This window comes from Miniopterus natalensis, chromosome 7 (assembly GCF_054644295.1).
Source record: "Miniopterus natalensis isolate mMinNat1 chromosome 7, mMinNat1.hap1, whole genome shotgun sequence".
Lineage (NCBI taxonomy): Eukaryota > Metazoa > Chordata > Mammalia > Chiroptera > Miniopteridae > Miniopterus > Miniopterus natalensis.
In genome coordinates, this window is record NC_142087.1 from 25,724,797 (window position 1) to 25,752,104 (window position 27,308).

At 41.5% G+C, this 27,308-nt stretch overlaps 1 protein-coding gene across 2 annotated transcripts in view; it reads left to right on the forward strand.

The window, feature by feature from the left end:
* Positions 1-214: 214 nt before the first annotated feature.
* The window catches only part of PCSK2 (proprotein convertase subtilisin/kexin type 2), a 177,179-nt gene continuing 150,085 nt past the window's right edge, over positions 215-27,308 (forward strand). The window contains exons 1-2 of one of the 2 annotated variants that reach the window (XM_016212025.2): positions 215-464; positions 18,820-18,924. In XM_016212025.2, coding sequence (XP_016067511.2) covers positions 288-464; positions 18,820-18,924 — 282 coding nt within the window. In that variant the 5' untranslated portion in view covers positions 215-287. The remainder of the gene's footprint in view (positions 465-18,819; positions 18,925-27,308) is intronic. The other variant, XM_087818587.1, reaches the window with a different exon arrangement.

Below are 27,308 nucleotides of genomic sequence, written 5' to 3' on the forward strand. Positions count from 1 at the left end.
TTAGCATCCAGCCCAGACAGACACTCGCTCTTTCTCCCGAATGCACACCGCGCCTCGCATTCGCACCTCCGCCAGCCCGCCGGCCGCCGGCCAGATGCTGGAGAGCACACACTGATTTGCTGCGTTCCAAGCCCCTGATTAGTCTCTTTCTTTACACAAAGGTTCCTTTAAAAAAAAAAAAAAAAGCAAACAAACAAAAAACTATCTCTATTTCTTATTTGCACCTTCCTCCGGGTCCCCGCGCCGCCAGCCTGCGCGCCTCCTAGCACCACTTTCCACTCCCGAAGATGAAAGGCGGCGGTGTCTCCCCGTGGAAGGTGGCCGCCGGGCTCCTCTTCGGTGTCATGGTTTTTGCCTCTGCCAAGAGACCGGTCTTCACGAATCATTTTCTCGTGGAGTTGCACGAAGGAGGAGAGGAAGCGGCTCGCCAAGTTGCAGCGGAGCACGGCTTTGGGGTCCGAAAGGTAAGAGCTCCCTTGCATTTCGCATGTTGTTTCAAAACGGGGACACGGTCCTGCGCAATCTCGTTGCAGATTTGCAAGTTTTCTCTCTTTCTCCTGCGATGCAGACATTCTGCCATCGGCTCTTTAACACGATGTTGCCTCCGGTGATCTGCCCCGTGTTATGTAATTAAAATGTCCTTCAATTGTACTAGTAAGGTCATAAAAATAATTTATTGTTCTTTGGGAGAAAACCGGATAACACCGTTCCAGCAATGCCGTGCGCCCGGGCTGCTGTCCGAGGTACCAAGTTCTCAAGGCTGCCTGGGGACGCAGGCATGAGGTGCTGAACCTCCGGGCTCGGCGCTGGCCGTCTCTCCAGGGATGGATGGATCTATTCCCGGCTCCCATCTCCCGAGAAAGAGTAGTTTCTGACCTACAGGGCGAGCAGCTTGGACATTGCAATTCATCTCCGTGCTTTTCGGACCCCGCGCCAGGAGGACTTCCCTCCCAGTGACTTCGCCCCTGCTCTTTTCCAGGGAAAGAGGCTCCCCTGGCTCCAGGAGACTTGGAAATGGGAACTGGTTGTTTTATGTGTTTTTTTCTTTCCAAAATCAGGGCGGAACTTCTCGCCCCCGCCCACCCAGCCCACCCCAGGAGCTCACTCCTGTCCGCTGTCAAGTTCTCAAAGCGGAGCTGTAGACGCTGGAAAGGTAGATTTGAGGGGAGTTCCCCGCGGAGAAGTCGAGGTGGCTCTCCTGGTATGTGGGCGGCCAGCTCGGCTTTCCCGGGAGGACGCGGGGATCCCCACTCCAAGAAGTTGGCAGAGTTCAACCGTTCGGGCACCAGGATGAGCCTTCCAGTCTAGACCGCCTGGGGACTCCTTTGGGGAGCGCAGGGCTCCCGCTCTGGGGGGCCGAGGAGAGGAGGGCGCGGGGCTGCGCGGGGGCTTGGCGGACCTGCTAGCTCTTCCTGCGGAACGTCGCGGCAGGGATCTCAAGCGTCCTTAAGGGACCTGACGAGAGGCGAGGTAGGGCGCGGGTGCAAGGAGAAATCCGGGTGAGGGGAACAGCAGGAGGCTTAGGATGCGATTTGGCAACAGAGGGCCGGGTGGAGGGGTGTGCGATTCTGCCCGGGCCCCACCTCCTTCCTCGGGATCCCAGGAGAGAGGCTCGAGAGGGGCGGTGGGCGCTTTCTGGGGTCCTTCTGCCTCTCGAGGGCAGCGCGAACGGGGAACTCCTATCAGCCCCTCGGCGCCCACTCCCCACGCCTCCCGCCTGCCTTCCCCCAGCCTGGGGGGGGGGGGGCTCCTTGGCTGGCGGCGGGCTCTCCCGCCTCCCCAGGGCGTTGGCAGCCGAGATTTCGCCCCGAGGTGGGTTTGACAGCGCGTTTTGTCAGAGGTCTAGGAGGAGGCGCCGGGTCTGCCAGGGGCGCGTGGGCGGGTCTCGGGAAGAGAACTTGTTGCTCCCGGGGAGGGGAGGGGAGGGGAGGGGAGGGGAGGGGAGGGGAGGGGAGGGGAGGGGAGGGGAGGGGAGGGGAGGGGAGGGAGGGAGGGGAGCGTGGGTGGAGCAGGGGAGAGAGGAAGCCAGGGAGCCAGCAGCCGGCTGGGTTCTGGCCCAGGGCCCGTGGGCTGTTTCAAAAAGTGCCACCAAGGCGGTAAGCAAGCCAACCCTGTCCTTCCTTCCCACCCTCCTGACCAAACTTGGCAAGACAGGGGATCCAGGCACCGTAAGTAGACGAGTGATGGTTATTAGCTGACAGTTACAGGGCACCTTTACCTGCTGGAGTGTTTACATACATTCTTACGTAATATTCTCAGCAACTCTTGGGAAGCTGCTCTTATCATTAAGCCTGTGGTCGTGGTGAGGAAATTGGCTCCATAAGGCCCAAGATAAAAACAACCAAGGATTTAAACCCAGATCTTTCACTGGCGAACTCACGCTCTTTCTACCTAGCACCTGCCACACCAGGCTCAGTGCCCTGCAGGGTGTGTGGGCTTTGGGGTTCGCTGGAAAGGAATCAGGCTCTAGTTGTTGAGTGTGGACTGCAGCGGTGCAGAACTAGCCCTTACTCTCGCCCCTTACCATGCACCGTTTCATAGTGCAGGCGGATATTGCTATCTCCTTTTGAAAATATGCACCCAGGACCTGACCTTAGAAACTTAATCAAATCTAGCTGGACCTGAGATTGATAACGGCTTAACTTATTGATTGTCCAAGAGGGTTGCTTTTTGGTATAGAGGTAACTTAATGAAGGGTTACAGCTCTGAGGATGGAATTTGAGCAAGAAGATGTAGAGACAATCTCAGCATAAATGAGTCTGGGTCATCTCAATACACTCACCTTAAAGCCTCGGGGAACTCATACTTTGGGTGAAATCAGATACCTAAGTCTCTTTCTCCCCCGTCCTTTCTTGGAGAGGAGCCCACGGTGTTGCAGGCCGGCCTCAAGCCTGCAGTCCCTGTCTAGGAGACGTGGGCTTTTACCCAACCTGCCCCTTCTTTCCTCACCTCTCCATCACCTCTCAGAAGTAAGATCTCTTATCCAAATGATTTTTGCTGATTCATATTTAAATAAAAATAACTCTACGGCAAGATACTTACATCTGATGGATCTCTGCAGGATGCTACGCCTGTCAGGAATAAACCCTCTATTTCCCCCTCTGTCCCACCCATCCTTTGAGACTGAGCTCCAAACCTTCCCTGATGCTATGGGCGACAGTGAGCTTTCCCTTCTCCAAATTCCTGTGGGACAAAGAGCAAAGCCTACGTGACATACGCTAGTACAGCCATCACTCCTCCTCTAGGCATTTCACATGTGTAAGCAGCAAGGGTTGTAAGTATTGTCGTTCCACTTAAAAGGTAAATATTCAGGGATAGCTTCTGTATTTCTGGCTTCCTCACCCTCGCCAGTATATTGCCAGGTTTGCCGGCCTGTAAGGGAGCCTCCTTAATTGTATGTATTGCTCCATGTTTCCTAAACTCTGTCCTGCCTTGTTTTCATCATGCAGTGCTGTACTTTTTGTCAACATTTGTTACCATTTTTTTAAATTTTCAACCCCCAATACCTCCCTCTCTTTTCTCTCTCTAACACTTAGTATCCTTCCCAACTCCCTTAAGCCCCATCTTCTCCGATACTCAGGGTCAGACACCAAAGATTCTCAGTAATTATTTATTCACCCAAAGAAAGGCCAGCGGTGCAGACTAGAGGAATCTGCTATTTTACTAACTTTCTTCATTTAACATCACAAACCTGTGAAGTAGAAATTATTGGCATCAGCCCTAATTCTCAGATGGAAAACTTAAAGCTTCAGGAGGTAAAGTCATTGCTCATATATGGAAAGTGGGGGGGGGGGGGGGGGAGGCCAGATTTAAAACCAAATTTTCTCTATCAAAAATAATTTTTTTCTCCTATCATGCTGCCTCCAGGAAGCCTTTCCTGGCTGCCAAGAGCTCTCTGCCTTTGGGGTACCATTTTAGAGTTCTGTTATTTTTCCTTCCCCTTTTTTCTTATTACTTCTTTCTTTATCTCATACTTATTTAGCATGAACATACAGAGGGGGACAAAAGTAGGTTTACAGTTGTTTGTATGAAAAATCATAAAATAATAAATAATAATCCAAGAATAAATTCTGTGTCAACTGTAAACCTACTTTTGCCCCATCCTGCATGAACCAATGTCATTAATTAATTGTATATGAGTATGCATTTCTTCAGGTATTTCATAAATATTCCAAGAGGAGAAACAATATATTATGTCTTTTTATAGTTTTATATTTAGCCCAGTGGCTGGCATATGAGGCATTCAATGAATATCTATTGATTATTTTGCAAGATCATATACTCTTACGAGACCATGAGCAAACCATTACATTTCCTCTCTAAAATGGAGTAAAAATATCTTTAACTTTACCCTCTCAAAGGTGTGATGAGACTAAAGTTTTTTATTTTATCATGGCCTAGCCCCAAAATGTACGTTCATCAGAGAAAGTGCATATGTTTAGGCGAGTGAGTGAATTTACAGTAATAACAAAGGCGTTATTCCAAAGAATGCCCTAAAATTCTCAATATGCTACTAAATTTAATTCCCTTTAAAAGAAAACAAAAAATATTTATTAAAACAGTATGTTGAAGGTTCGCCAACAATCAAGTAACAATTAGGATAAAAATCCAAACAACTGACAATTAGGTGTTTTCCTTTTGCTATGGTATGTTTTGTGTTTTGTTCATGTAGGACTGAGGCTAAGATGATCACACAAGTAAAATCATGTGGGTACTTTTATATGTATGAAACTTTAATATTTTTAAATCTAATAATAATTGTGTCCTTGGGTAATGAAATAATAAAATTTTGATCATTTTAATTTTATTGAAGTATAATCTATTTTAGGAAAGAGCACAGCTTAATACATTTTCACCAGCAGGGCGCACAAGTGTAACCAGCACCCAAATCAAGAAATAAAATATTATATCAGCTTCCCATAAGTCCCCCCCTTGCTCACTTGGGTAGTTTTTAGTTTTAGGCTATTATAAATATTTCCTCTGTGGATATTGTGGTCTATGTATTTTGGTGAAAACATATATGGCTTTCTGTTGGGAACATTCCTAGGAATACAATGGTTGAGTCAAGGGGCATGCATACTTTCAACTTTATGAGACTGTATCAGTTTCCTATTGCCGTGTAACAAATGACTACAATTGTAGTGGCCTAAAACCACACAAAGTTGTTATTTCATAGTTTTTGTGGGTAAGGAATCTAGCACATTTTAGTTGGTTCTTCTGTTCAAAACCTCACCAGCTAAAATCAAGATATTGGCCATTGTGTCTTTATCTAGAGGCACAGCTAGAGGAAAATCCACTTCCAAGCATATTCAGGTTTTTAGAAGGATTTAGTTCTTTGTAGTTAGAGACCTGAAGTCTGCATTTCCTTGCTGGCTGCTGGGCCAGGACCACTCTCAGCTCCTGGAGGTTACTATCATGACCTTGCCACATGGCCCCCTCGAGAGGCCTTCTCACACTCTGACCCTTCAAACCTCTTCCTTCAGGAAGGGACCAACCCCTGCTTAAGGTTAACCTAACTAGGTAAGGCCCACCCAAGATAATTTCTCTTGATTTTTTCTTCTTTTTTTTTTTAAATTAATTCAACTAAACAGACTTGGGATCTTTACTATATTTGATAAATCTGTTCATCTCTGTCACATGATGTAACCTGATCACAGAAGTAAAATCCAGCATATTCATAGTCCTGCCTGCACTCACGGGGAGAGGATTTTACAAGGCATATGCACTAGAGAGTGGAACTCTTGGGGCCATCCGAGAATTCTGCATACCATAGACAAGCTGACAGTTTGGCAAAGCAGCTACGCCAATTCCCATTTCTACCAGCAGGGTGTGAGGGCTCTGACTGCTCCACATTCTCACTGACATTTGATGTTTTATGCCTTTTTCTTTTTTAGCTACCTTGGTGGGTGTGGAGTGGTGTCTCATTGTGATTTTAACTTGCATTTTCCTGATAATCGACTGAACCTGAATTTCTCTTCATATGGTTATTGGTAATTTGGATATTCTTCTTTATACAGTATTTGTTCAGGTTTTTGGCTCTAAAAAAAATCTTTCTTATGGATTGTTTGTCTTCATTTTGGGTTTATAAGAGCTCTTCACTATTATGGGTAGGAATCTGTTGACAGATATGTGTATTTTAAATATTTATTATCAGCCATTTTTATTAAAGTATAGTTGGAATACAATATTATATTAATTTCAGGCATACAATGTAATAATCTGACATTTACATACCTTATGAAGTGATCACCGTGATAAGTCTAACAACCATTTGTCACCATACGTAGTTACTACAATATTGACTAAATTCTTTATGATTGTGCTTTCCCCACACACACACTTGTCTTATTAATTTATAAATGGAAGGTTGAACCTCTTAAACCTTTTCACCTTTTCACCTTTTCCACCCATCCTCCTGACCCTACCCCCTCTGGCAACCATCAGTCTGTTCTCTGTTTCTAGGAGTCTGTTTCTGTTTTCTTTTGTTTGTTCATTGATTTGTTTTAGAGTCCGCATACAAGTGAAATCATACAGTGTTTGTCTCTCTCTGTCTGGCTTATTTCACTTAGCATTTTACCCTCTAGGTTCATCTATGTTGTTGCAAATGGCAAGACTTCATTATTTTTTATGGCTGACTAATATTCCGGTGTGTGTGTGTGTGTGTGTGTGTGTGTGTGTGTGTGTGTGTGTGTTTCACATTCTTTACCCAGTCATCCATTGATAGACGCCTATGTGGCTTCCATATCTTGGTGGAACATATAATGCTGCGATGAACATAGGGGTGTATATATCTTTTCAAATTAGTGTTTTTATTTTCTTCAGATAAATAAAAACCCAGAAGTGGAATTGCTGGGTCATACAGGAGTTCTATTGTAGAATATAGAGAAATCTCTATTTTTATAGTGACTGCACCAGTTTACAATCCCACCAACAGTGCGTGGAGGTTGCCTTCTCTCCACATCCTCACCAACACTTGTTATTTGTTGACTTTCTGACAATAGATACTCTGTGTGGTTTTGATAATTAGTGGTGTTGAGCATCATTTCAAGTGTCTGTTGGCTATCGCTATGGCTTCTCTGGAGAAGTCTATTCAGGTTCTCTGCCTATTTTTTAATCAGATTGTGTGGGGCTTTTTGATGTTGAGATACATGAGTTCTTTATACAGTTTGTATATTAACCCCTTATTGAACATATCATTAACAAATATTTTCTCCCGTTCAGTAAGTTGATGATTGCCTTTGCTGTGCAAAGGCTTTTTAGTTTGATGTAGTCCCACATGTTTATTTTTGCTTTTCTTGCCCTTGCTCAAGGAGACATATCCAAAAAAAATGTTGCTAAGACCAACGTCAAAGAGTTTGTTTCCAAAGTTTACTTTTAGGAGTTTTATGGTTTCAAGTTCTACATATATTTTAGAACTTTAACCCATTTTAAGTTTTTTTTGTATATGATGTAAGAAAGTTGTCCCGTTTTATTTTTTGTGTGTTTCTGACCAGTTTACCTAACACCATTCATGGAAGAAACTGCCTTTTCCTGTTGTGTATTCTTGCCTCCTTTATTGTAGATTAATTGACCATATAAGTGTGGGTTTACTTCCAGGCTCTCTATTCTTTTCCATTGCTCTATGTGTCTATTTTTGTGCCAGTACCATACTGTTTTGATTACCATAGCCTTGTAGTATAGTTTGAAATCAGGAAGTGTGATACTTCCAACTTTGTTCTTATTTCTCAGGCTTTAAGTATTCAGGCTCTTTTTGGTTACCTATCAATTTTTGAATTATTTGTTCTAGGTCTGTGAAAAGCCATTGGAATTTTGACAGATATTGTATTGAATCTGCAGGTTTCTTTGGGTACTATGGTCTTTTTAACAATGTTAATATTTCAAAACCATGAACACAATATATCCTTTCATTTATTTGTGATATCTTTAATTTCTTTCATCATTGTCTTACAGATTTCAGGTTTTTCACCTCCTTGGTTAAATGTATTCCAAGGTATTTTATTCTTTTTGATGCAGTTGTAAATGCATGTACAGAAATGGAACAAATTTCTGCATATTAAATTTGTATTCTGCAACTTTACTGGATTCATTTATAACTTCTAGTTTTTTATGGAGTCTTTAGAGTTTTCTCTATATATAGCATATGTCATTGGCAGTGACAATTTGACTTCTTTTTTCCACTTTAGATGCTTTTTATTTCCTTTTCTAGGTATATTCATTCACTTGAGAAAAAGAGATGTAATTTTTCACTTCTTTTGTATTTTGATCAAGGTCTTACTGCAGACTTAATTTTGTCTGCTCAGATGGTGAAGAGTAGCAGTATATATGGTGATGTGGAAGCATCAAGTGTAGACACTTCCTTCGAGAGGTGTAGTGGTAATGGAAAGGCAGGAAGAAAAGTGTTCTTGTGGTAACTTAGATTTATGTGGTTTTAGTGATTTTTATAAATAATGGTTTCTAGTCACTTGTCAGACCACTGGGAGATTGCTACTTCACCAAAATATTGTGGCATACCTGGCTAATTATTCTAATTGCTTTACCCATAGTCATTTAGATTTTTACAAATAATAACTACAATTATGGAATTACAGCCTGTCAGTGTAGGAAGGGTTTTTAGAATGAAATTAGTTTAACCCTTCATTTCACACATGAGGAAAAGGCAATCAAATGTGATGTTTATATTCTTAACTATTTTCAAGGAGCATTTGAATTTTGTTGTTTATTGGCCGTGGTTCAGTCAATGCATCATTGGAGTCATTGCACCAGCCTTTCAGACTGGATGGACTGAGTGAGATTCCCATAAATGATTAGCCACATAAACCAGCTTGGTCTAACCATGCCAGTTTATTTCAGGACCTCGTGGTCTGCTTTTCACCATTCTGTTGTTAACATTTTTATTAACCCCAGTTTTTATTAAACTACTCATAAGTTTAGGGATTCCACACCACCAACAACCTATTGGATTGATACTCAGTGAAAGATAGAATAGAAATTTATGTTTCTTGGGGATCCAGTATGGCGGCAGAGTAGATGGAAGTTACACTCACCTTTTCCCAGGATCAAATCAGAATTACAACTAGATTATAGAATAATCAACCTGAATGACCAACTGAAGATAGCTAAACAGAAGTCTTGTAACCAAGAATTTATAGAAGAAGCCACATGAAGACTGATACATTCAATAAGCAAATATGATGTTAGATACTAAGACGTGAATTTGGGAACAAGTAGGCAACTGGGATTCAATCCCACTGGTCTAAGCAAGGTTTCAAAATATCAAGGAGAGATCAAGCCTCAGTGTGCAAACACTTTTAAAATCGTTGCTTGTATCACATTTACAAAGTCCCATTGACCAAAGCAAGCTACACGGCCAAGCTTGGAGTCAGTGTGGGAGGGAAACAACCAAGGGAATTGATACAGAGATACATAAACAAAATGCAGACCATCACCACAGCATTGTACTACTGAGACCCTCTGAGAGTTACAACATCTCTGAGTTGTCTCATCAAACGGCGGAGAAGCTGGAACATTTAACCACCAGCTCTCATTCTTCCTTAGCTGAGGGTTGCCCCTGAAGGGCATTAAATCCATGGCATTTCTCCTGCCCCAAGCAGATCATTCCTGCTTCCTCATCAGAGAACACCCTCGGACAGAGGGATGCATGAAGACTTTGGCATATGTAGGTACTATCTACAGGTGGCCTCCAGGATAGGCCAAGGGAATGAAGGCAGGACATCAAAACATCATCTGCTACACAGAGGATATAAGTTAGATAAAATACATAAATCACAGAGAAAGAGGAGTGTTCTTTGCGAACAACTAGAGTACTGGCAGTAAGTTTTGTGATAGATTTATGACATAGCACGCATGAGGCAATGGCTGTCAGCAGAAGGGAAGTCTTCATATGGCAGGCAATGTCGAGTTGAGGTGAATTACGTTGAGGCTCACAATTTCAACAAGTTAAAATGAAAGGGGGGTTTATAGAGGACTACACAGCACATGCAACAAAGTACACCTGGATTTTAGGATTGCAAGTAGTTTCATCTGATACTTTCTGAAGGTAACTGGGAGATGAAGCCAAAAAAAAGTGGACTGGGTCAGTTCAGGTGGGGTTACCCACAACATATGAAAAGTTTGGATTTTGTGGTAGGTAGAAGGGGCATTGATGGGTACTTGGAAAATATAACAGAGCAGCCATACACAGGAAACCCTAGGATAACAAGTTGAGCTCATAGTGAATTGGAAGTGCCTAGATCTCCCACCCTGGCTCCTTTGTCCTACAGACTCGTTCATGTCCTGGACATATGAACATTTTACAGATGATGCTACTAGGGAGTCAGTTTATGTGTCTTTGATCTCATCGACACTGGCCCATGGCATTGGAGGTACTAATGGCTTAATTATTGTCTTTGAAGCCACAATGAATGGCTAGCAGAGGCAGCCAGTTCTAGCCATGAAATGTATTCCAGCTAAGAGCAAAATAATTAAATGCATCCTACTTACTCCCCCAACATACAAAATACACAAATCTAAAACAGACACCACCACCCCCAACTTAGAAGGCGAAAAGAAAAGCCGGGACAGCAGTGTATCACTGGCATCTCAGCACAGCTGACAGGTAGAGAATTCCCTGACACTCCAAAGGAATAATGTAGGTTTTTTACATATTCATTTCTGAGATAAAATATGGAAATTTTGTCTGAGCCTAGAAAGGAACTGTTCATGAGTGAGGCTGAGTCAGGTGCCCTCTACTTATCTCATTACCTGGTTATTTTAGACTTGACATAAATCAATTGTTTAGTTCTTGGGAGTAAATCATAGTGTGAATTCCACTGTGAGCTATTAGTTTAGTCCCACAACAGTAAAAAGACATGGAAAGCCCACGCTTCCACATTGTTGTGAGCCAGGTCATAGGGGAGAGAAACTTCTAGAATCATAGAGGGGAGCTGAGTGTGTTTATGGAGGACAAATGCTTAGGAGTGGCTTAGATGGGGAAGGTGGGCTTAGAGCCAGGTGTCCCGATTGCTAGGTCAATGAGTTCTACTCTCCCCCCTGGCCTCCCTTCAAATAGCTAATAACCCACACCCTTTCCAATAGCTAATTCCAGAGGAATATCCAGCTATGCATTCCTATTTTAATAACAAATTTTATTGAGCCCTGCAGAGATGAAGAACATTGAAAACGATGGGTTCTGCAAACAGAAAAATGACATATTTAGGTTTATGTGCAAAGAAAAGCACCCTGTAAGTTCTCTAGGCCAGTTTACAAGACTTCATCTGATCTGATGTCTCCATCCAGCTTTCACAAATACCTAGTTTATGAGTTGGGGTGTGGAAAACTCTAGCGATTGGTCTCTGGTTCTACACACAAAGGACCTTCTCAGACAAGGCGAACCTTATAACATGCTCTGATAACTTGAGGCTAAGTGATATCGCCTGTCACATCTGGTTACTCAAAGAATGGCATCCTCATTCCACAGGCCTCCTGCTGACGGAGGAGCTGAAGGAACACACACAGTTAGTCCCCTTTGCTGCATGCGAGGCATCTGTTGAGAGGGGCCATCAAGCCTCCCACTCCCCCAGTGAAATCATATTTACTTTCTTCATCTAAATAATGTGGCTTGTTTGCCTTCTGTACAGCACTGTCTTGTGCTAGTTTCCGTTTATTGATTTTTATGAGATAGCGTATCATTTTCTGGGCATCCATATGGCACTCTGCTAAGAATAGTATGGCTTCTTATTGACTAGTTTCAATTATTATATCCTTGTATAGTTTTGGAGTCACTGAGCTTTTTCAAAATGTCCAGCTCTTTATCCCCATTTTCTTCATTGCCAAACCATGCCCCCCAAAAAGTTAAAGGGAAAAGAATGAAGAAAATAAGTAGAAGTAATCATTAAAATTACTTTTTCAAAAAGCCACATAATCTATATCCCATTCCCAACATGTTCCTCCCTGTTTGGGTAATTATAGCAATTGGAATACACTGAAATGGGCTATGTATATGTATATTTTAAAGACTATTTTTTGAAGCAGTTTTAAGTTTACAACAAAATTGAGAGGAAGGTACAGAGACTTCTCACACACCACTGTCCCCACACCTGCATCTCCTCCCCCATTCTCAATGCTATTCACTAGAATGGTACATTTTTACTAAGGAAGAAACACATCCTAATCACCCAAAAGTTACAGTTTACCTTAGGGTTCGCTCTTTGTGTTGTAAATTCTATGGGTATGGACAAAAATATAATGAAATCTATCCACCATTATAACATCATACAAATTATTTTTACTGCTCCTCAAATCTGTGCTCTGCCTGTTCATTCTTCCCTCCCTCCACCCTCATCAAACACTGATCTTTTATTGTCTGCATAGTTTTGCTGTTTCAAGAATGTCAAGTAGGCCCAGCCAGTGTGGCTCAGGGGTTGAGAATCAACCTATGATCCAGGAGATGGCAGTTCAATTCCCAGTCAGGGCACGTGCCCAGGTTTTCGGGCTCAATCCCCAGCAGGAGGCGTGCAGGAGGCAGCCGATCAATGACTCTCTCATCATTGATGTTTCTATCTCTCTCTCACTCCCTCTCCCTTCCTCTCTCTGAAATCAATAAAGGTACATTAAAAAAAAAAAAAAAAAAAGAATGCCAGGTAGTTGGAATCATACAGTAGGTAGCCTTTGCAGATTAACTTCTTTCTTTTGCTTAGTAATATGCATTTAAATTTCATCTGTGTCTTTGTATGGCTTGATACCTCATTTCTTTTTAGCACTGAATAATATTCTGTTATCTGAATGTACCACAGCTTATTTATTCATTCATCTGCTAAAGTACATCTTGGTTGCTATCACATATCGGAAATTATGAATAAAGCTTCTATAAACATACATGACAAGCTTTTTTTGTGGACATGAGTTTTCAACTTCTTTGACTAAATACCAAGTCTGATTTTGTAAGAAACTGGCAAACTGTCCCCAAAGTGGCTGTACCATTTTGCATTCCCACCAGCAATGACAGAGTTCCTGTTGCTCCACCTTCTCACCAGCATTTGGAGTTGTCAGTGTTCCAGATTTAGGCCACTTTGATATGTGCATAGCGATAGTTCATTGCTTTAATTTCCAATTCCTAGTGGTATAGTATGTGGACTGTCTCTTCATATGCTTATTTGTGAGATGTCTGTTAAAGCCTTTGGCCCATTTTGAAATTGGGTTTCTATTTCCCAATGAGACTTAAGAGTTCTTTGTAGATTTTAGATAACAGTCATTCAGGTGTTTTTTGCGAATATTTTCTCCTAGTCTGTGGCTTGTTGTTTAATCCTCTTGATACTGTCTTTCATAGAGCAGAAGTTTTAAATTTTAATGAAGTCCAGCTTATCAATTATTTCTTTCATGGATTGTGTCTTGGTGTGGTATTTAAAAGAAACCACCATGCCCAAAGTCATCTAGATTTTCTCCTATGTTATCTTGTAAAAGTTTTATAATTTTTCACTTTATATTTAGGCCTATGATTCATTTTGAGTTAATTTTTGTGAAGAGGGTAAGGTCTGTGTCTAGATTCTTCTCTTTTTTTCCCATATGAATGCCCACTTGTTACAGCATCATTTGTTGAAGAAACTATCTTTGCTCTATTGTTTTACTTTTGCTCTTCTGTCAAAGATCAGTTGACTATATTTATATGGATCTATTTCTGGGTTCTTTGTTCTTTTTTATTGGCCTATTAGTCTATTCTTTCACCAATACCACACTGCCTTGATCACTGTAGCTTTATAGTATGTCTTGAAGTTGGGATTGCATTGAATCTATAAATGAATTTGAGAAGAACTGGAATCTTGACAATATCAAGTCTTCCTATCCATGAACACTGAATATCTCCCCATATATATAGCTCTTTGATCTCATTCAGAGTTGTGTAGTTTTCCTCATATAGATCTCCTACCTATTTTGTTAGAATTATTCCTACCTAAGTATTTTGTTTGGAGATAGTGCTAATATAAATAGTATTGTATTCTTTTTTTAAAATATGCCCTTATTGATTTCAGAAAGAGAAAGAGAGAGTGAGAGAGAGAAAAACATCAGTGATGAGAGAGTCCTCATTGATTGGCTGCCTCCTGCACACCCCCAACTGGGGATCAAGCCCACAGCCCAGGCATGTACTCTGACCAGGAATTGAACTGTGATATCCTGGATCCTAGGTCGATGCTCAACCACTGAACCATGCCCTGTATTTTTTATTTCAAATTTCACTTGCTCATTGTTGGTATAGGTTATATTTTTAAGTTATTCAGTATCCTCACACTTGGATGCTCAGAAATATGTGAGCAAGCAGCACTGAATATGCCTGCACCTGTGTCTTGTGCTCAGTTGTAAGCTCACCACTAGGTGAGTGAACTCAGAACGGTTAGTCTGACGTTACAGTAGTTGCATTTAAAAAGCTGCATGTCACATCAAGACATATGCACCATGACATGTGTGCTATTCCTGTCAAAGTGCATAATTTCAATTTAATGATGAGAAAATATTGAACAATTCCCAATTGAAAGGCATTCTATAGAATAAATGCCCGGTACTCTTCAAAAGGATTAAGGTTATGAAAAACAAGGACAGACAAACTTTGAAATTCTTCCAGATTAAAAGGGAAATAACAACTGCATGCAACATGGAGTCCTACATTGAACTTTGGGCCATTTAGTTTTACTATAAAGAATGTCATTAAGAGAATTGGCAAAATGATGTCTGTAGTTACAAAATAGTATTATATTAATATTAGTCTTTTGATTTTCATACTTGTACTCTCTTGTTCTTAGGAAGCACAAACACCATCTACCAGTTACACTGAAAAAAATTTAGCAAAATTAATACATACATATAAAAAGTGAAAGAAAATTGCAGTAAAATGTTAATGATTGAGGAGTCTTGGTTAAGGTTCTATGAAAGTTTTTTCCCTTATTCTTTAAACTTTTCTGTGAGCCTGAAATTATTTTTAAAATACAAAATTACCACAAAACAAGGGTACATTGACTCAAGACTAATATTCAGCCTCTCCCTCTATAAAACTGAGAGAGGTTAAACTTCCTCAGCAGCCATGAGGTTTTGTCTTACCCCTACTTCTGTGGAGCACTGTGACCTTGACCAAATTATGTAACTTTCTGAATCTTGCTTTTTTTAATCCATATAATCCAGGTGTCAACTAGGGATGCTTGGGCCTTTGGAATCTAGATGAGATCCACTCAGCTCTCCTCACATCATGTGCCCTGTAGAAATCCCAAGCCCTACCCAACATTCTTATAAATTCTGAGGGCTAGAGCTGGATCCTTATTTCACTTCTGGATCCAGTTTTCTGCCTTCAGTAAACCTTCCCAGTTAACAAATTATGTCTTCATCCCACACATTTGATCTCAAGTCTTCACTACTGTAACTCAGGTGTGAAATTCAGCCCCTCTACCCTGACTTCCCCACACCAACCAAACCCTAATTGCTTACCCAAGGCATTTGCAACTGTAATGCATTTTACTGAAGATGTCGGGGTACAGAGAAGGATTTTGTATTGCAAAACACAAACAACTTTAAAGTAAGCCTAAGACATGCTTTGAGAAATCCTTTGGTCACCGCACCACTCAGGCATGAGCAGTGGTCCCTTTGCCCTATGTCATGCCAGGCCTCATACCTCTTACCATCTCCTTTCCCGTTCCTTTTTCTACCTCCGGTTTCCTTGGCAACCCCTTTTCTCAAGGGTGAAGAACATTCTTCCCAAGCAGAGCAGATCCTTTTGTATTCGAGGTGCCCTTAGCCTTCGGACTCTACCAACCATCACAGGATTCTCCCAGATAAAAACACTTCCCTCCCTAAGAGGGTGCCAGCTAAGTTGTCACAACCTCTGTAAAGTGAGACATAGTGCTAGACGCTCTTTTAGGGCATTTCCAGTGTGAAAACACTGAGATGCTATGAAGTACACTTGCTTTATTTTCCAAAATGAAATTACCTTTATAGTATATGTTGATTTTTAAGAGTACTCAAAGCTCATTGTAGAAAATGATACAGAGAGGTGAACAGATGACAAACTACCCTAAATTACACCACCTGTTATTAACATTTAGGTGAACATTAGCTGAGCATCCTCCCATGTGGAGGATGCTCTTTTGTTTTTTCAAAAACTATATATTGTGAAGATCTTTATGTGGCAATAAACAGAAATGCAGCATCATTTCTATGGTCATTCACTCTTGGAAAGTGCAATAAGTTTTCTTTCCTGTAAACCCCTTTCTTTCTTTACAGCCTTTTCTGTGCTCTTTGTAACTTCATCCCAGTGAAACTGAGGCTGATATTTCAATATTTAACTCATCCTTATTATTGCTGCTCTCAGATATACAGTTAGCAAGATAGGCATAGATGATAGATAGATAGGGAGATGATAGATAGATAGATGATAGATAGATAGATAGATAGATAGATAGATAGATAGATAGATAGATAGATGATAGATAGATAATTAGATTAGATAGAGAGAGAGATGATGATAGATAGATTAGAGAGAGAGAGAGAGAGAGAGAGAGAGAGAGAGAGAGAGAGAGATGTCAAACATGAATTGTTTTTCCAACCTTGTTATCTATGTGAAATTTATTACGACACCAATAAAGCCCCCTTAACAAATTCTATTTATTTGATATTGACTTGGCCAAATGCAGACTTCTTCTGGGTTATTCCAGGTTTCAGAGAACAGGCTTGCTTGTGAAGAAATCAGCCAGTAATTTCTCAGCTTAGGCTTTCACTTTTCATCCGTCTTCTCCATCATCATTTAGAGAGAACCTCAGCCCCAGAGCTGATGCTTGGCAGTGATTAATCTCTGTCTTCCACAGCTGCTCCAGAGAGCGTGAGCCCAACTGCAGACAATAACAGACAGTCTCAGCCATATCTGTAATCAAGTTGATTCCCCCCCAACAGAATACCAGAGTGTATTTCTACTCCCCGTTTAATCCCATAAGTTTCTATGAATTCAAACCCTTTTCAGATGTGCCTTTTGCCAAGCACTTATTAGAGCCCTAGGCTGTTCGGAGCTAGAAGGTACAATATGCATCACTCATTGGCTCACAAATTGGGCTTTACTTGGCCAGCACAGTGCTTTCAATCTTTTTGTCTCGAGGAAGGGCATATACTCTCCAGTTTTCCACAAGCTATACCATTTCCTATTCTACACCTGACTCATATCCTTATATTTCCTGCTTGATCCTCAATACATTAAATATGTTAATAATGTCCAAAGAATGCCACACCCAGAGATACTTAGTCGTCTACACTGAGGCACACAGCTACTCAGCGACTCTTTCCAAACTCTGGACCCTCCTGATATTTTGTGTACATTCAACAAATATTCATGAAGCTCATACTATGTTAGAGACACCTGTGAGAAAAACAGTCATGTTCTCATGGAGCTTGCAGTTCAGTTGTTCCAAAGTTTGTCTCTAGAGAGTGTTCTTTTGGGCATACCAGGATAATTTTGAATGATGAAGATTTTTTTAAGATTCTTCTGATCCTTAATACTAAATATAAAACCAAACCTTTGTATGAATCTTTCTAGAAGGAGGAAGCATTTCCTTGTTATAAAGAGCACATGGTCCACTTGGCCGTAGGTTAGAGTGGCTCTGCTAGTGTTGACGGGATATTTAGTTGGCTAGATAACAATGATAACAAGACAAGACACATGATCAGAGCACTTAGAATAATTACTCACTATCAGCCTTTGGTAATGTTGGAAAGTTCCCAACATTAGCCAGCAACTTTACGCAAGCTTGGAGCTGGTCTGCGATGTATCTTCAGGGTGGGCCTCCTGGTACTCTCTGAGTGTGGTAGGCTGACATATTGATGGCCCAATCATTGGTCTTCCTACATTACCTTCCTACATGGCCCTGGAACTTTGCGATCCTCCTACTATGACCTGGTCTAGCCTCTGACTTGCTTTGGCCAAAAGAATATGGCCAAAGTCCTGGAATGCCACTTTCAGTGGAGAAGGGGAAGAGATCTGGGAACGTCAAGGTTCCATTTTCATACAGAAGAAGAGAAAAATACCCCCAGAGGGGAAATGACTTGCCTAAGTTTAGGTGGTAACATACATGAGCCACATCCAGGTCTCCTGCTTCCTAGATCAAGACTTCCTTTGCCAAATTGCCTTGAATCATAGAGCCAGTGACAGTTCTCTTTAGGTTCTTCTAGATTTTCACAGGCCCCAAATCCCACTATAGTGGCTTCTCTAACTAATCCTGACACTCATATCTAACGCCAAGGATCTTTAGGAAAGGGAGATAGAGGGAAACCTGGCCTGTCATCCAGCAGGTACTAACTAGATTTATATGGTTACATTGTGCCCAGCATGAGAGGCATCAAGGGGTCACAGAGAGGGCCCAATACATAAGACAGACAACCCAGCTGTGAAGACAGGACTAGGTTACAACATGATGCTAGAGCAACCCAACATGGAGCATAAACACCAGTCCAAGAGAGGAGAATGGAAGTTGGTGTGAGTATGAGTATAAAGGCAAAGCTCCATGGAGGGGAGGGGAAGAGGAAATTGAAAGATGGGTATAAACTAAAGAAAGGGAGGAAAGAATAAAAGGTATTTGTGGAGGGAAAGGGTAATGGGCACTATGTAAGAAAAAGCAGAAAAAGGGGAACGAGTACAATGATGGGGAAACAGAGGACCAAGTCTGATGGAAGGTTGTCGGTGGTTTCCTCATATGCTTTTCTATCCTATGGAGCCTCAACATGCAGCTCCAGCTTTGATGTCTTGTTCGGGGGCCAGCCCAAGAAGCTAACAATGTCACATGTCTGTTTGACTCTTCACAGCTCCCCTTCACTGAAGGCCTGTACCACTTTTACCACAATGGCCTTGCAAAGGCCAAGAGAAGACGCAGCCTACGCCACAAGCAGCAGCTGGAGAGAGACCCCAGGGTGAGTTTTCCTGGAGACCTACCTTCCAACCTCTGCTCCCACGTGCAGGCCCACTGGGGGAGTATAAAAGAGCATGGGCGGGGGATTTTGAAGTAAAGGCATTCCACTTATTGAGATGGGCCAACCGGATCCTCGGCAGAGTGGCATAGAGGACTCTCCGCTCCTCTATCCTGTGTATTATAAACAAAACCTTAATAGGACTGAGAGAGGAGTAGTCAAGGATACCACCCTTTATGGGCTGTCTTCTCCTGCATTATTGTGTGAGAACTTCTGATGGCCTGGGAACATATTTTGGCCTGTGATGGGTGGAAAGACACCAAGCAGTTTAGGGAGTCATTTTACAGGTTTCTACTGGTGAATCCTCATGCTCGGAGGAGGTTCCCGTATTATGAATGGGGAAATGAGCTCACAGTAGGCAGTGGGCGTCTCAGTATCCACACCTGGTTGTGGTCATGGGAGCATCTCAGCGCCTCTTCTCACCTTGTATCTTCCCACACTGACCTAACTTATCACTATATCTCAACTATCTCGTTAATGCTCATGATGCTCTTTTTTTTTTTTTCCATCCCCAATCTTTACCTTGATCTTGGACTCCAGGTTTCATTTTCTATTTCACCCTGGCAGCTTAAATTCAACTTTCCTGCAACCAAACTTATCATCTTAGCCACAAAGTGGTAACCTTTTCAGTGTTCCCATTTCCATTTTCCGAATAGAAACTCTGGTTATCACTGAAGGCTTCCCCTTCAGATTCTGTGGCCATCCCTACATTTACATACTCATTGCACTGGATAGATTCTGACTTTCCCTATGCAACTCACTAGGAGGGAAATTAATGATCCAGGCCAGTTGCTCTCTGTATTGAACACACATAATGTCTTCCCCAGGACTCTTGAAGGAATGTGGTATAAAGAGGGTCAGGCATTTGAGGTAGGGACTTGCACATGAGGCTCCTTTTGATCTGATGGAATTTGTACACTCCTTCTGGTGGGGCTTTTCGTGTGAATGTTTGACTGGGTTTAATATGGGCTTTAATTAGCAATGTAGATGAAGCAGGCTTCCCAGCAGGTCACCAACTGACAGGTCACAGGCAATTTTCCTTTAATTCCTCAGCCCAGGGGATCCCACATTCCCCGTAGTGGAAGTTCTACTCTGAGGGGCCACTTTGTCTTTGCCTTCAGAGTAAGAGTCAAGCTGCCAGCCAGGGCCAAGCATTCTCAAAGGGCCTGTGGCAGGAGCTGGAACCCCTACCGCAGGGAGAAGCTGTGTCTTCTGTGTTCTCTCAGCCTTAGCCCCAGCTGGATGATTCAGTGCCTGGGGATGCCCTTGGGAAGCTCATGGGCAGGGACCCTGTCTGTCCCATCTGTGGATCCAGGGTGGGCCGCAGCAGTCAAAGACCACTCTGCCACACGATGACACTGGTTTTCCCTACACTTCATCGTGATCTTTCCCTTTACAGCCAATTGCTTTCCTTTTATTATATATTTTCTTGTAAGTCCCACTGGTTTCTACTCTTCCATGATTAAAGATGTTGCCCCAAGATCACTCAGGGAGGAACACATAAAAGAAACTGGAGCAGAAGGAAAGATGCTTGAAAGGTTTGGCCTAGGAAAGAGAAGTGAGGACAGCAAAGCTAAGAAGTCATTGTTTGGTTCCGAGAGACTTCCTAGGATTGTTAGGCTAAGGTTTTCTTATTCTTGCACTTACTTGAAATGATCTTTGAGATGCTGGTTCTTGAAGTGTGAAGTGATGTTTCCAAAAGAGAAGAAAACAAGATGGGTTGGGTAATAAGAAACGAAATCATGCACTGGTGATTCTAATCATTTGTTTTTCTCCTCAAAATATTATCTACTTTAACCAGAAGGGGTGTCCAGTCTCCCTTTATTGCCCTTATAAAGGTCCTGGGAGCCCTCTGCCTCTACCTGATAGGGGTATCCATCGGCCCTGCCCATGAAGATTAACAAAAGATAGCAGGGAAACTGATGATGATAAATCTCCTGTATCTTTTCTCTGTCTTATCATTAAGGTTAAATGCCAAGCCTGTTGTCAATGATAAAGTCATTCTAGGAAAGAAATAAAGCATAAAATCTCATACTTCTTTGCAAAAAAACAGCCTGCTAGTGATGACTGCCTTGTTTTAAAATATTAGATTAAGGCTGAGTGTTTCCTGCATGATATTCTTGTGGTCATATAATTTTGGCATCAGCTGACAGCAAAACATGGGAATGACTTTTGTTTGTTTGTTTGTTTGTTTGTTTGTTTGAAAAATGGTTTTATTTATTGTTGAGTCTGAGGTTTAAATTCTTTTTATTTTGTCATATGAGGAATTTAAAAACACTTTAAAAGTTTTTAACAGACCTTAGGTGGTTCTTAAACAAAAGGCATTAACTCTGAGCAGGGCAAGAGTAGCATGTGAGGATTCTGCCCTGTGGGTTCACACACCTTAAACGAAAGGGAGAATAGGCCGAATGTTTGGATACCTCAAATTTGGGGTTTTCAAGCACATTCAAACAGGTTTCAAAAAAAAAAAAAGTAAATAGAAGTATAAAGAGAAAAGGGGAAGAACTAGGTAGCTGGAAAGGGTTATTGATCCAGGCTTTTATCTCTTGCATAGATGTTGCAAGTTGCATCTTATGACTCAAGATGTTAAAAGCAAGTTCTGTCATTCTCTGAAACATGTTGTCTTCAAGACCTACAACATTAAACATGTTCCCAGCCCAGGTTCCTCCTTCCTCCTGTCTCTGCATTGCTTCCTGGCCTCTTGCGCGGCCTGCCCTCCAGCTTGGAAAGCGTGCAAAGCCCCAGGAAGCATGCACAGAGGCAGGAGGCGTGAGCTGCTGCGGGCTCTCAGGGACGAGCCCACCTGCGGAGCTTTGCAGCCCTAGAAACCACCAAGGTCTGCTACCAACCCAAGGAACAAAGTAGAAAACGAGAGAGAACCAAACCTGATTTGGGTTTTGCTCTAACTTCAGAACAGAAATTTCAAAGACGTTTGTCCCTCATTCAGCAACTAATTGTTATGTTTAAGGAAAACAAGAGAAGGGCTAGAAAAGGACCGTGTGTGCTTTTTGTCCAGGTCAATCAAGTGCTGCTATCAGTATGCAAGATGACAGTAAGAAAGTAGATTCTGATGCCACCTGTTTTAAAGGTGTCCCCTTGCCTTTCCATTTCTTTCTGCTGAAAGTACAGCAGAATGCTGAATAGCATCCTTTAGATGCTAAAAAAACAAAAGCCGTGTCTTGTTTACTTCTGGATATCTTTGTATAGTGCAGTTCTGAGTACAAAGTAGATTAATCATTTTTCTTCAGGGTTTTAATCCATGGTGTAGTATTTTCTTTCTTATCTTATATTTTTAACCCTGTTCTGAAATGTGCATCCATTGGGGAACAGAAGTACAGCCTTCTCATGAGTTCTTCCTTTAGGTACATTCTTAATTGTGAGTAAGGAAAACCAGTTACCATTTAATTACTTCCAAGTCTTGTCGCTGAGAATCCCGTGTAGAACCTATTTTTACTTTCCAAAGTCAAGCACACTGTACCCCGGTTCATATTCAAAGTCCTAGTACAACCAATGAAGCGAGAACAGTATGTTTAGAAAGTTTTGGTAGCTAAAATTATTTGAAAATTAATAAATACATCCAAAAAGTTGGGATGAAGTAATAAAACTAAAAACGCCTTCTTAGCATCAGGGTCAAGAATCAATATCCCCTGCCCAAAACCTCTGTGAGATTTGTTAAACTTTGGCTAAGAGCAGCATCACCAGATCTTGACACCAAACCTAGTTGTGGTTCACAGTCTACACACCAAACCCCAGAAGTTCTACAAGTATGTGAAAACCAGTGGAAAATAAATTTATTTAAGATAATATTTGTTCACACTTCTGTCGAACTATATTTGTGCATCTAATGATATAGCATTGAAATGAAATACGTTCAAAAACACAAAGACTCACACTGTTCAATGAGCAACACATGCTACTCATATGGACGCCCAATAATGTAACAACAAAAAATACCCTGAACTTTGTTTGTTGAGAGGAGTTATAATTATTCAAGAATTATAAACATCTGTTTACTTTCCTAAGCAATTTCACTGGTTCTTACAGTCCTTTAAAACCATTTTGAAACCTCTTTTAATTCCACAAGTCAGAGACTTCTGTCAGGCCGCTGCAGACTTTCCTGTTCCCTGTCCCAGAGGACGGATATTGTCCTTTGTGTCCGTAGATGGGAGCTCTGTCTTTCCTGCTTCTTTCTTAATTAAATGTACGTACATAGCTAATGACCGTGGATGGCAGCCGGGTGGATTGTGTGATCTATGTTTGCTGTTCAAGGGTTATTCTGAGTATATTTGTGAAGCTTTAGGGTTACTCCAAAAACCCACAAAGGTTCATTTCCTTGGATAGTCCTTCAAAAACCTCACAGAACCATACCCCCAGAACAGGAGAATTTTGCCTATTCTTTAAAATTAACTGGGCGTGACTGGTGTGATCTGTTTGTAAACGTCAAAATAATTAGTGGGCCAGGCTTTCTTTGTTCGCAGGCTTTAATAATACAATAATTGACAGAGTTCTTAAAAGTTGATTTATTGTCATGGTTGAGACTCAGGTGGTTGACAGAGCTAGGAAGAGCTTGTAATTACTCTGGGCCCTTTTCTGATATGACACAATAATGCTTTTAGGTCTAACTCAGATGGGGCAATTTAGCCATGATTGGTGAACATTTTGTACAGTGGTACATAGACTTTGATAAGAAAGGTTAAGCATAGATGACATGGAAAATATGTTCTGAAGGAGCCCATGAGATGATCAGAGCAATAACATAGCCATTTATTCACAATCCACATACATCTTTATGAAAAGAATACTGGAACTTCAGCAGTTCAAAGCAAGCAAAGAAATCATTTACCTTCCTCCTCCCCAAGTTACATAAAATTTTGTCACAATTGCTAAACTGAGCTTCTAATCCATCTCAAATACCTAATATCAGTCATAGTATTTTTATAATGACATAAATTTTTTATGTTAATGACATATATGCCACTTGTATATATTATGTCTTTCTTTGATTTATATTTGATCGCTTAGATTAGAAATTAGAAAAAAAGAAGGAAAAGTGTCAATATCTTTTGGAAAATCTACTTTCAAATAGAAGATGTCTTCCTCCATTTTTACCATTGAGACAAAAATAGGCCCAGAGAGGGTAAGTGACTTCTCTGGGATCACACAGCCATAACTGATGGGAGGAAAGGGTAAAATCACGACCCCTCTCAATACCAGATCTGACTTAAATAAAAAGCTAAATGAGATTTGATATTGCTTATGAACTTGTAAATCTCTAAAAATTATTCTTGCTGATTAATAATTGGATTCCCTAAATCAAAAATAATGTAGTGGGGAAAAACGAAGTTATAGCATTAGTTTATGTAACTTGTGTGAATTCAATGAAATCAGCTATAAGTGAAAAAAGTAAAAAAGGAGGGAAAATATTAGCAAGGTGGGCACTTCTGTTCAGTATCCTGCTCAACCAGCTGATGCCCGCAGTGGATGTGAAGGACTAGAGTCAGCCGAGTATCCAGGCGGCCTTGTGACTCCCATAGTGGGAGCTTTTTGCCTGTCTGGGTGAGAGACTCTAGCATTTGAAAATAATACTTGTAATACAAAATATTTCCTAAGCACAAGGCAACTCCATCTGCTGTGTGAACAACACACCAGGCTAGATTCTCTGTGGAAGGGAAATTCCACACACTTGTGATGTGTTGAGACACCACATATCAATTTCTAACTTTCCTCAGAAATTTCCAAAGTCGTTTTTGACCACGCATAGTTTTCACCAGACCCACTTCAGAACTGGATCCCTCCAGTATGGCTCCTCTACTGAAAGGGGAACAAAGATGGTGTCTTAGCTTGGATTTCCTGGAAACAGACTCCGAGACAGGGGCCTGCACATATAAAAGATACTGAAGAATGCTCTGTGCACACATGATTGAGAACAGTGCTCTCCTGTGGGTCCTTCAAGCCCTTCCTGTGTCTCACGCTCCTCTGCTTCCTGTTCTGTTTAGGGGCTCATGAGAGCTCCTTGGGCTCACCCAGATAACCCAGCAGAACCTCCCTCTCTTAAAGTCAGCAGATTAGTAACCTTAATTACATCTTCAGGGTCCTTTTTACCCTGTGATGTAACATAACTGTGAAAATGACATCGGGACCTAAAGATCATGGGGGTCAAAATTCTGCCCTGAGCCTTGACCTTTCTGGAAGTGTTAGTATTCCTTCCAGGGTCCGTAGTTGTCTCTAAGCAGCCCACCTTCCCCTCACTGCCCTCCTCCAGGGATTGCTTTTAGCTCAGAAGGAAACATGAATCTGTTTCCTTGACCATGCTCTGAGACCAAATGGTGAAGCCAAGAGACCCATGTGCAGCACATTCTGACTTAGCTCCCCAGCTGGGGACCAAATTTATTTTCTAGACGTCATAAAGAGGTGAGCTCAGCAGGTATAAACTTTCCACAGGGCATTATACATGTTGAGAGTGACTTGCCAGCACTGGGAGAGAAATGTGTTGCGGGAGGAAGCGAGGGAGAGGGATCTTCCGTAATGCTCCAGCCTGTGGGAAAAGCTGCTCTGCTCTAATCTGTTGGTTTTATTGTGCAGGAGGGAGCGACTCTCAGTCTCTCCTGTGGGCATCACAGATGTGCCTGGCGTCCTGCCTCACAGAGCTGCTGCCAGCGCTATAATTAACTATTTGTGGGGAACAGGGAAGAACTGTTTACTATGGATTCAGAAAGGCACAGGGAAAGCTGCTAAGGAGTAAGCCTGGCTTTTTCTAGATGTTCTGAGCACATTTTTAAATCAGTACCACTATCCATGCAGCCAAACTGACTAAAAGAAAATGGGAACATTCTGGGAGACGCCATCCCAGCAGGCCCAGAGACCTCAGGAGTTTTCACTTCCTTTGGGAGAATTCTAGCAAGCCCTGTGCAGAGAAAAGCAACACAGAGAGAAGAAAGTGGTTCTGTGTCATCTTCATAGCCCCCAGGATGGAGACTCTCAGATGAGCTGGCAAACTCTCAGGGTTTCCTAAAATCTCCATGTTGGTATGGCAAACTTTCCCCTGACCTGCCTCCCCCGGTTCCTTCCCCAGGCTTCTCCACGATGCAAAAGGAAATATCTTTAAATATCTAAAAGTCCTCTATTATATCTTCTAACAATGAAAATTTTGTGTTTTCTTACTAAATTCATAATACAAGGGTGGGCAAAAGTAGGTTTACAGTAGTGAGTATGTGAAATGCAGTTTATTCTTGTATTATCTATTTATTACTTATTTGCATATGAACAATTGTGAACCTACTTTTGCCCACGTTTGTATAACTCCATTATCCAGTCACTTGCTAGCAAACCATAGTCATTCAGTATTTACTGAGCTCAAGTACATGTTAAGCACTGTTCTAGGTACTGGGACACAACAGGGAACAAAACAATGTCCTATCCCATGAAGCTTATGTAATTAATGGGGATAAAAGACAGAGACAAAACAGCCTCTGTTTGACATAGCCAGAGGAGAGTCTGAGTTGGGCACTCCATTTGAACTGCAAGGGACTACAAAAGTCATGAGAAAGACTGTAAGTCAGAGGAAAGAACCTCAATCTATAAGTAAGAACGATAAAAATGCAAGCTATGTTGATTCAATCCTGATCACATTTTCATGGATTTTAGAAAGACAGAGTTCTTAAAATAATTTCCTGTTAAGATTCAAAATCAATCTGCAAAGTAATTTCTCACTCCTTAAGCCACTGTTCCAAAATGAATTTTATTCCATTCTTAGCTGAAGGAGACTCAATGTTTCTTAATGATGACATAACTGAATGGTTACAACAGGTATGTCTACCAACTACTGGATTTTTTCTAAGGTAATGTTTAGGGAGCAAAGTTGGGTTTAGAATTGGATATGCCACAGAAAGGTTTTTTTCGAAACCACTCTTTTAAAAACTCACTTTGGATATTTTGAAATCGACTTAGCCATTTTCTCTTCATGATGCCCATTGACATGTTTGAGATCACATCTCTATCTATAAACAGGCTTCGTGTTCTTAAATCCAAGCCAAGGGGATTTTGAAAATGAGTGGAATTGAATTCTTATCATTTCCAGTAATTTCAAGCACTTGTGAATGGAAGGCAGAGTAGGAGTGAAGCCAGGTCTAAGAACAAGTGAACAGCAGTTAGATAAAGAGATTCATGTCTGAATGACAACCCAGTTTCTGGAGTTTATCATTTGGTTTCCCATTATCTGTACCGAAAATGTTATGTTTTCTATCTTCTGTATGGCAAGAATGTCCTATGTGGTAATAAAGAACTTATTGCCTGAGAGAAAATAGGTAAGACAAAACCATTTTCAATTT